Source organism: Pocillopora damicornis, chromosome 3, assembly GCF_964200805.1.
Source record: "Pocillopora damicornis chromosome 3, jaPocDami1.2, whole genome shotgun sequence".
NCBI lineage: Eukaryota > Metazoa > Cnidaria > Anthozoa > Scleractinia > Pocilloporidae > Pocillopora > Pocillopora damicornis.
In genome coordinates this window covers 8,370,675-8,381,327 of record NC_142672.1, presented here as the reverse complement: position 1 = coordinate 8,381,327, position 10,653 = coordinate 8,370,675, and the positions used below count along the sequence as shown (strand labels likewise).

Here is a 10,653-nt window from a genome sequence, read left to right as displayed (position 1 = left end):
TCCGGAAAAGTTTTCGGAACGAGTTCGAACAAAATGGCGGCCATATCATCATCTCCAGTTGTCCAAGCGATCGATCAGAAATCTATTCACCAGATTTGCTCTGGTCAGGTTGTTTTAAGTATTGCAACTGCAATGAAAGAGCTTGTTGAAAATAGCTTGGATGCTGGAGCCACCAACATCGAAATCAAACTACGAAATCATGGCGCTGACGTTTTAGAGGTTATCGATAATGGCTGTGGGGTAGAACCCCACAATTTCGAAGCGTTGACTTTAAAGCACCATACCTCGAAGCTAAAAGATTTCTCCGATCTCGCAAGCGTGGAAACGTTTGGTTTCAGAGGGGAGGCACTAAGCTCCCTTTGTGCGCTGAGGTATTTGTGAAGGGGACGCTATTTGGTGTTGGCGGGAAACTAAATTGGTTATTTAACGTCCCTTACGGCTGAATGTTGTTGATAGCTTGCAATATATCTGTAAATTCGTCACTAGAACCATTTGACAGGTCAATAACCAAATCTTTAGCTAAGAGAGTGAGGGTGATTGTGCTAACAATGGAAGGTCGGGGTGTAGTCAAGAGGAATAGGGGAGGGGGTGGGGAATGGGGTGGGGGGGGGGGAGAGTATGGATTGGTGGGATCTTTTGATCTCATAGTTTTATTATGACTAGTGCCTCAACCAACTTGGTATGGGGCTTCTTGTATTGTAGTGCTCAATTAAAAGAACAGCAAAAAGGTCACAGAAACAAGTCATTTTACATGCCATTGGGGTTCAAGAACTGGGTAATGAGAAAATGATACCACATTTTTAGGAACCACAAGCCATTCAATTCGCCTGATGTATTCTTCTCTCTCTCCACAGCAAACTTATAATAGTGACACATCACTCGTCCCAGACTGTGGCAACAAGACTAGAATATGATCACAATGGAAAACTGCTTTCCAAGAACCCTTGTGCCAGGGCTGTTGGCACCACAGTGTCATTAGAAAACCTTTTTTCAACTTTACCTGTACGCCATAGAGAGTTTCTCAGGAACATCAAAAGGGAGTTCTCAAAACTAGCACATGTCCTTCAAGGATACTGTCTTGTAAGTACAGGTGTGAGGATAATGTGCAGTAATCAAGTGGAAAAGGGAAAGAAGACAACAATTGTGTCAACAAATGGAAGTGATCAGGTGAAGGATAACATAACCTGTGTCTTTGGACCAAAGCAGGTATGTGTAGTGTGTATTTCCCTGACTGGTATAGTACAAGGTTGTTAAAAAAGCTAGTAGGTACCCTGTGGTATCTCCTCAAATAAAACTCCTAACTTAGAGTTTGACACTGAGATACTGTGGTGCCATCACAAAATTTTTTCTGCCTTTGGGTACTGCACCCCTGAGTTGACTTTGAACATCAATGCAGTAATTGGACTTCACATTCACTTTTCTCACATGCGATTGCAAACCAGGGTGAATTTCACTCTTGGGGCTCATTGTTTTAATTTTCTTATGACCATGATGCACCCTCCTGAAATACATCATGACAGTGTACTGCAGGAGGCCTTTGCCAACCTCTGACTGACTATTAACCAACTTGCTATCTTGTTATTACAGTGACATCATGAATGATAAACAGTTATTAGTGAGCCTATACACTAGCTGTTTCAGCATGAAATATCTGGTTGAGTACAGTTCAGTTTTACCCAGTTTAACTCTATGTGGTGTTTATTTGTGACACTCTTCTCTCTACAATAACATAAAATGACGTTTGAAAGATAACTCTGTATTGACAGACAATTGACTGTCTTGCTATCTGATACATTGACTAAGGCTTCCTTGAGTACTCTTGATGCCTCAAGAGGAGTTCCCTAAATGTACAGCCAGGTGCTCTTACATACTCTTAAGTGGCTAACTGTCCTGCTTTGATACCTTCACACCCAGGGGTGGTTTTATTTCACCTTGGTGCCACAAGATTTTGATTTATTAAAACCAGCAAGTTCCTGTAGGCTCCACTCTCAGAAGCCCTTAAACTACTTATTCAGGTGCTCTCACGCTCCCTCCAGTTGCCAACCCTTTTGCTCAGATACCTTCACACCCAGTCATGATTTTATTTTTCCTTGAAACCATGACATTTTGGTTTATTCAAACTAGTGAGTTCTTGTAGATCTGTAATTCTATAAGTTCTCACACCTACTCAGGCAGTTATCATGTAATTATATCTTATTTCTTTTTTGTGGATTGATAACCCTCTGCGACCCCATGTTGTTGCCTTCTCAAAGTGCTTTTTGATTTAATTTTGTTAAACCGAAATCCCAAATACGAAATCACGGCAGCTGATCAGAACAGAGGAACACCTCGGGACTTAGTGCTAAATCAAATGACACAAAGAAAACCAGCCTCGCATTCCAGAAAAATTGAGTGTTCAAGTTCTGGTAGATTCCAGTTTTGCTTCCGATTGGTTGAGGAGAAGGTGCGAGGTTTTGTTTTGGGCACCAATCAAAAACTTTAGGGAAGCAAAAACACCACAGTCCTGTATTGCCGTCCTTCGCGTTAACTTGAAGATGTAATGTTTATTTCTTTAGGTACAAACTATAATGGCTTTTGAACAATCAGCGCCAAACGAAGAGGATTGCAATGAAATCGGCCTTGATGCAGCGAAAACTGACCTACAGAACAATCCCTTCCATATCACGGGCTATATTTCAAAACCAGATCACGGCATGGGACGTAGTAGTGCTGATCGTCAGTTTTTGTACATTAACAAAAGACCTTGTGAACTATCCAAAGTGCTCAGAGTCATAAATGAGGTTTATCACACTTACAACAGACATCAATATCCTTTTGTGATGCTAGATATTACCTTAGCAAGAGGTGAGTTCTGATTACAAAGATTATTGTTATGTACCAAGCACATACAATACAGTGAAACTTATTTTTACCTGACGCCCCAAGAGACCCTCGCTTCGCATCCGTTCAATACAGAACCTGTGCAGTGTTGAGGTCGTAAAAAATCAATGGTGGCAGTGCCCAACTAGAATATGGGAGGCACTGGTTCGAATCCCGTCGACACCTGATTTTTTTAGGCCTCTTTTCTGTAATTGCTGAAATGGCAGTTCGCCTGCGGGGATCATTTCATCCGCAGGTCAAATTAAAGCTATTTCTTTTCGAATTGTTACGTAATAAAATCTTAAAACTGACCTTTTTGTTTGTTTGTTTTGTTAGTCAATTAACCCTTTAACTTCCGTGGGTGACAAAGACAGAATTTTTCCTCACTATATTTCTACCATATCATGTAGACAAGAGATGAGAATTAAGAAAAATATCAATTATGGGATTACTAATTGATCCGATACCAAATTCTCCAAACTAACATAATGAGATCGTTTGGCAGACAGTAAGGAGAATCACTGATGAGATCTTGGGAGCTAAAGGGTTGATCACATAATAACGTTCATTGAAATTATATTAACTGTGAGCAGGCTCACTTTGTTGCCACGGCACGAGCAGCGAAGCTCGCGTGTCATATTTCTCGTGCCGGGCTCTACACAGACCTCTCGCGCGCTTGTTCCGTTCGTTGGCTCGAAATTCGTGGGCTTTGCCGCGCATGCCGCTGCGTTAATATATAATGAAAGCCTGCTCGCAAGCTGAAATATATGTTTTTATGGATTCTTCTGACAGATGGAGTGGACGTGAATGTGACTCCGGACAAACGACAGGTTTTTGTTCAGGAGGAGAAGGTGCTCCTGGCCACAATGAAATCATCCTTGAAGAGAATGTTTGACCCTTGTACAGCTTCATTTGATGTCAATCAAAAACCTCTGATGCAAATAACACTGGCCGAATCTTTCTCAGCAAAAGAGGCTAACAATGTGACTTTCCCCGAGAACGAGCAACTTCGTAATCAGAAAGGTACGGGCTCTACAGTCAATAAAGATGCTAAAGTATCACAGTCTGTAGAGCCTATGTTGATATCCAGACCTGGTGTGTCTGAAGAGAGAATGAGGTTCCCTTCCCTCAGTAGTTTTAAGAGGAAATTCTCAGCTGTTGATGGATATGTTAAGAACAAACCAAAAGAACCCTGCAGTAAGCAAGCAAGGCTTACTTCTATGTTTTCTCGGGTTGGTGGTTTGTCAAATCGAAGCCACAACGTGGGACTACGATCTGACAGGAAACATACAACCGTAATTAACGGCCACGGAGATGATGAAGAACTCAGGGAAGATGGCAGAAGTAACGAACATGTTATTGAAGTTCAGGACGAATTAGACACGAAGAACTTTGTGAAAGAGAAGTATGTCCTTGATCATAATAATGAGGACTGCACAGTACAGCGTGAAAGCGACAGTGTATTAAGAGTGAGTGAGGTAAGGGACACACCTTGCGGAGCGACTGTTTCAGATGATAATTCTGTTGAGGAGAGTAGTTCAAGATGTCCTGCTTCTTCCCAAAGTTTTAGTTTTATAAACGAATCCGGAGAAAACAGCCAAAATGATCCAGAGCCTGTGAATGAAAATCAATGCTCTTATAAAAATGTGGATGGCAGAGATGACGCCATGAAGTCGTTACTTGTAACTCCTAAACGTCCGAATGCTTCAAGTACAAAACAAGTTGCTTCCGGTTCATTTAGAGACCGGAAGGAAAGCACAGTTAACTTTAGTATGGATAATCTGATAACTAACGTCAAGAAACCGCATCGAGAAAAAACAAGGGCTGTTGAAGCTCGCTTGTTCAGAGCCAAGATTGCTCCAGAGAGTAATTCTAGTGCAGAGTCAGAGCTGAGAAAGAATATTAGCAAAGACATGTTTAAACGGATGGAAATTCTAGGTCAGTTCAATTTGGGTTTCATCATCGCTAAACTGGACAATGATTTGTTTATAATCGATCAGCATGCATCGGATGAGAAGTATAACTTTGAAGATCAGCAGCGCAATACCACAATCAGGTCACAACGGCTCATTGTTCCACAGAAACTTGAACTAACTGCTGCTAACGAAGCCATCCTCATGGACAATGTGGATATATTTCGAAAGAATGGGTTCGAATTTGAAATTGACGCAAATGCTGAAGCGATGAGGAAGGTCAAACTAGTTTCGCTTCCAATGAGCAAGAACTGGACCTTCGGCGTGGAGGATATCGAAGAACTGATTTTCATGTTGAGTGATTCTCCCGGCATTATGTGCAGACCTTCCAGAGTTAGGAAGATGTTTGCGAGCCGTGCATGCCGTATGTCTATCATGGTTGGAACAGCATTGGATCAAGCCCAGATGAAGAAGATTGTCTGTCATATGGGTGAGATTCAACATCCGTGGAATTGCCCTCATGGCCGGCCCACCATGAGACATTTGGTGAACCTTGGCATGCTGCCATCATCAGATTGCCATTGAAAATTGACGAATTAAGGTCAAATTTTTCCTCATTTTAAAGGAAACGGAGGAAATTATTGTCCGCATTAGTGAGATAGAGAATCCACGCTTGTTCCCGATCAAGATGTCAAGATGGTAGCTTCTGTACGAGAAGCTTTGTACTTTAGAAAGGTGCATCATCATTAGAATCTGTTAGAATATGTTATGTTAAATCACAGTTTGAATTCATGATTATTCTTCACGGAAGAAGGAGTATGATTTATGTTGGTGACATTAACCCTTTAACCCTTACGAGTGACTCACTGCTTCTTTCTTTCTATAATGTCACCTTTGAGTTACACATTAAGGTCACGAGAGTAAAGGAAAATGATCACCAACCAAAGAAGCTGTTAATTTTAAACAAGTTCTCCTTGTCAGCAACTTAGGAAACGTCTGAGATTAGTATGGAGAATATGCTTATTGATGTTAGGGTATAAAGGGTTAAACATCCCTGCAAAGTTGCACATAGTCAGGGCACCGTGAAACTAGTGAAACCAAGCGGTGCTACCGTTTTCATATCCAGATAGAAAATTTAGTTAAATTCAGTGTAGAGTTATTTCACGAGCTAGATTGTTAACTATGAGACGTTAAGTGAACCTCACAATGCTGCCATCATATATGTTAGGCTGGAAATGGTCTCCATAATTCGTTTATTTCCTCATCTCTAATGCGTTGAGTTTGCTCGACTTCCATCAAAGTAAGGTTTGTTTAGTTATTATCATAGAAAATGTAAAATAAAGTACACTAAATCATGCATCGATTTGTCGTATTCGTCTCGAAATACGTAGACTCTGTTAGGGAAATAAAAGCCGTTTACCTCTCGCTAAAATGTGCGTGGTTCTAAGTTTCTGTAATAAGATGAGAGTGACGGAAAAGATAAGATATCAGAGTGAAATCAACCTCCAATCAAAACAAGTTAAAAACCAAATTTATTTATCGCATCTCAAACAAGATTACACAAAGTTTAATTTCTATTTTACAAGGTTCAATAACAGTATTATCAGTGAGCAAACGGTTTAAAGGTCAGATCGCACACCAAAGCCTGGCCCTTTGGGAGGCTCTGTTAATGACGTCAGTCCTCCAGCGGGCTCACAACAAAATCGACCACTCCTGGAAGAGAAAGCAAGCCCACATGAGAGAAAATGAAAAGAAAATAGTGAAGAACATCACCTGCACAATCGCCTGCGGGGGCGCTCTCTTAGCGGTGAGGCCCACGCTTTTCCAACCGATGTTAGCGTGCGGAAGGTTCGTGAGGGTCCAAGCCCAGACCCCTCGTCAACCTTTCGCTCGTACCTCTCGCTCGCTCGTCTCGCTCATCGGTTCGAATCTCGCCGTTTCGCCGCTCGTACTGCACTGAAAATGAGGGCATGCTAGCCAGCTAATGAATAAAAGGTGTAAATGTAAGAGGCATACCTGGGTCCCGCTTTTGGTGTTTTTCCAGCAATCAGATCGTCAATGATTTCTTCTACGTCGTTGGCTGCGAGGTCCTCCTGGAGAGATTTGATACACAATAAGAAAAAGTGGGTTAAGTCAGTCGTTAGGACTAGCCTTTTACTACATTAATGACAGAGTAACGTGCTTTCCTAAACAAATTGTCGGAATCGTACCTATGAATTAATAAGGCAGAATTCTTTCCTACTTTATACTTAACGCCCGGGACGCTTCCGTTTTATGAAGGAATGATGTTATTAGTCGACGCATTTTCCCTTTGTTTCCAATAGCCTAGTACCCACCAAGTGTCCCGCAAATAATTACCACCAGTTAATTTATCGTTAACTACGAAATTCTGCTCATTTTCGTCAAAAAGTAATTCCCTGTTTTAGTACTTTTGATGAGTACTAACATTTTAAACATCTTCCTTCCCGTTCCCCTGTGCGTAACGAGGTCAGTGTTCTTATGACTCTAAGTGAGCTTATCAGTGCAACAAATAAACGTTATGTTATTACTGCATGGTAAGGTGAAAAAAAGGAAACTGTTCTCACATAGTAGTTGTCGTTAATCTGCATCATTGGGGCATTCACACAAGCTCCAAGGCATTCTACTGAACTCATGGTAAACAAGCCATCTTTTGTTGATTCACCAATCTTGATACCTTAAAACATCAAATTATGGACATTTCACCTTTACAATTTATGAAGATTTATAAAAAAGCTAAGTTTTGACATGCAACCTGATTGGTCAAAAACCTTTTGATTAAATAACTCAAGAGCTCGTGAAAAGAAACAACCACTTTTGGAATACGTTGCAGTTTCAGGAGTGAAAATGTCATGTAAAAAGAAGGTTCCTTGGTATTAATTCAAACAAGGGGAACCAATAGAAGTTCTAGTTGTTTATACTACTTGGCATGTGGGGTGAGTTAACCAACCTAATTTCTTGGAAATAACTTCTACTACCATGTCTGAGTCTCTCAGTTGACAAGGTGTTGTGGTGCAGACTTGAATGTGATATTTTCCAACAGGTTCCCTTGGAGAGAAAAATTCATTTCTTATCAGGTTATCAGCTCCATAAAGAGATATGAGGATAAGAACCAGGTGTGAGAGTCTTTTAAAAAAGATTGTAAGCTTAAAATGGTAAGAGAGAGGACATTTTGTCACTTTTGCACCTTTATTTTTTCTTAAGATGGCAAGCTGCTAAACAAACCTGTTATACATGGTGTAGAATGTTGCCACTTCATAAACTCTCATTCTTGGCATTTCCAACAAATCAGCAACATAATTCATTGCAGAAATTGGTAGCCAACCTAAAAGAGAAATAAAAACTTTCATGCTGCAATAGGCGCGATACGATCAAGAATAACTTACCGGTAAGTTACTTGCCTATGACATAGCTCAAGGCTGTCACTACTTTAATTGTCATGGCCAATAGGGAACTCTTTATAACTTGCTGCTTATGGCCATCAGTTGAAGTGAGATACACATTAGCTTGAAAGCTGGCATTTTATTTTGAGGACCACCTTGTGACTTTAAGTCACCATATGACAACTTTGAAAAGAGTTGAGGATGAAGCTTTGCACTGAGTAAGTCTTTTCATCCTTGATAAGTGGATGGAGAGGTTTCTTTCAATTAAGATCTGACTTCTACCAAACCTGTATGCAAATTTTTTTTTTCTGTGAAAACAGCATGTTATAATTCCACTGCATACCATGTTGTCTTTGTGCCAGATCCAGTACAGGTATGACAGCAGCTGCTTTGTGTCCATCAGGGTAGTTGTTTATGATTGTTTTCGCTCTCTAAGAAAACAACAAATTGTCAACTCTTAGAACAATTATGATGAGTGTGTAGCTTAAATGCTCATCACTGCTTTCAGTATGGCATACTTAATCCCTTTAACTCCCACAAGGATTAACAAGTAACTTCTCCCTTAATATCTGTACATTATCCAGCAAACAGGTAATGAGAATACTCAATCTTAACAAATTCTCCCAACTAGTCTACAAGGAAATGCAAGAGAGGAGAATTAACAAACAGATCAGGGGAGTTAAGTATTAATTAAATCATAAAAAATTGAATTTTAGCCCAATTTGAGCATGTATTGGATAGTTAAAGAGTGAGAATCTTAAATTACACATTAAGCTTCATGAACACCCAAATGAACAAGACGCTTTAAATGTTTAAATAGACTTTTTAGCAATAGATATGTTTCACAAGTTTTGTTAAAGTTTTAATAAATTGGAAACAGGACTTGGTCAATTTGTGTCCTCTGTTTCCATCTGTAACTATACTCCTCATTTTTTTTTTTGTAAAATTACCCTTATGTCTACAGACTAAATTGGACTTCACTCATCCCCATTACCATGATGAATTGAGAAATGAAAAAGACTGCTATAAATAAGTGGGATTGTACCAAATTCTCATGTTAGAGCTTCACAGAGTCAGTAATTAAAACACTAATGTCATGAAGGAAAACCCCATGAAGCCAGCATTGATGTTGGGATCATATCCTCATTTTAAAAAACAAGATCATTTTTCCTTCATGGCTTAAGCTGTCAGGCCATAAACAAATCATTAAATTTTTTTAAACCCTTTAACTCCCAAGATCTGACTGTTCATTCTCCCCTCCAGCTGCTACACATTTCCTGACTTGTAAATTAATTATGAGAATTTGGTGTAAGATCTATACAACAAATTCCACCTGATAAGCTTGAACATTCTTCAAACGTGTTTACTGAAAAAATGTACAGATATTTTAGGGAGAAGTTGCATGTTAATCACTATTGGGAGTTAAAGGGTGAAGAGAGTGATATTGGTTTGATTCCCTATTTTGTTGCTCACCTCCAGGTTTTTAGCAGTCAGTTCAAATGGAATGTCTGGATTATTTTCTGGAGTATCCCTGTGCTGTGAACAAATTCAAAGTCATGTATCAGTTTGGTTCAGTTTCCCTTCAAATTGAATACAGCTTGATCACAATTTTGGTATTCAAGATCATCTACTTGTAAATAATATTGAAAGTAAGATATATGTATCATCATCTCACAGCCAAATTATACAGGTAGGAGACTACTTTTGTAAGTAGATTGCATACTTTTCAAGAGCTGTTCAACGTATCTCCTTTTTTTTTAAGAAATGAATCCAATGCAACTCTAAAGTTTAAGTTGGGTCGTTATGTAACAGCAAAGCAAAGTAAGTAAACGCACTACTTAGCTTCACTAGGTATTGGAAACGTGGCAAATCTTTCTTCTGATGATTTCTCTTATGAGTCACGGCTGCAAATTGAAGTTGATGTTAATCTTATTGTGCACACTTACCACGAAAAGCTTATCTGACAAGACGGGTATTGCCCGATGAAAACATCTTGAGGGATGGATGGATACTGCTTGTTGACTGGCCTACGATTAGAATCATTTCTTTGCATGAATTTATGAACTTATCTCCAAAAAAGTGGAAGAAACATAGTTGAGTAGTTATTCTACACCTTGATTATCTCCTCACCTTGCCAACAGCACGAATAAGCGAGAATGATCTTGACAAAGTTCTCAGACTCGACAACATGGCGGTCGAAAACAGAAAACTTTAATTGGTCAGCGGTAATTACCCAAAACCAAATATTTTTAGGGGAGGTCTGGGAAAAAGTGACGATCCAGCCCTTCAAGTTTAGCGGACTTATCCTGCGAAGAAATTTGTTTTAGGACTCGTATTGTCATCATATTTCATGGATTATTTTCGATCTACTGAATAAGGTTGTGAAGAAGAAGAAAAAAATAAGCAGAACAACAACAACGACAAAATAGGCGCCGTCACAATGTGTAAAAAGTGCAGTCTTATTACAAAGTAAACTCTTT

General features: G+C 39.6%; 2 protein-coding genes across 2 annotated transcripts; one reads left to right on the top strand and one right to left on the bottom strand.

Moving 5' to 3' along the window:
- The first annotated feature begins 7 nt into the window (after nucleotides 1–7).
- Nucleotides 8–6,204, top strand: LOC113685365 (mismatch repair endonuclease PMS2). Its single transcript, XM_027202873.2, has 4 exons — nucleotides 8–371; nucleotides 855–1,206; nucleotides 2,556–2,844; nucleotides 3,652–6,204. The coding sequence occupies exons 1-4, from the start codon at nucleotides 34–36 to the stop codon at nucleotides 5,355–5,357; spliced, it is 2,685 nt and encodes an 894-aa protein (XP_027058674.2). The 5' UTR covers nucleotides 8–33; the 3' UTR covers nucleotides 5,358–6,204.
- Nucleotides 6,205–6,286: 82 nt separating this feature from the next.
- On the bottom strand, nucleotides 6,287–10,408 carry LOC113685367 (NADH dehydrogenase [ubiquinone] flavoprotein 2, mitochondrial). Its single transcript, XM_027202874.2, has 9 exons — nucleotides 10,304–10,408; nucleotides 10,120–10,200; nucleotides 9,647–9,709; nucleotides 8,517–8,604; nucleotides 8,016–8,115; nucleotides 7,741–7,838; nucleotides 7,358–7,467; nucleotides 6,789–6,865; nucleotides 6,287–6,485 (listed from the first exon to the last, which is right to left on the bottom strand). Exons 1-9 carry the CDS (start codon nucleotides 10,361–10,363, stop codon nucleotides 6,392–6,394), a joined length of 771 nt encoding a protein of 256 aa, XP_027058675.1. The 5' UTR covers nucleotides 10,364–10,408; the 3' UTR covers nucleotides 6,287–6,391.
- Between the last annotated feature and the right edge of the window lie 245 nt (nucleotides 10,409–10,653).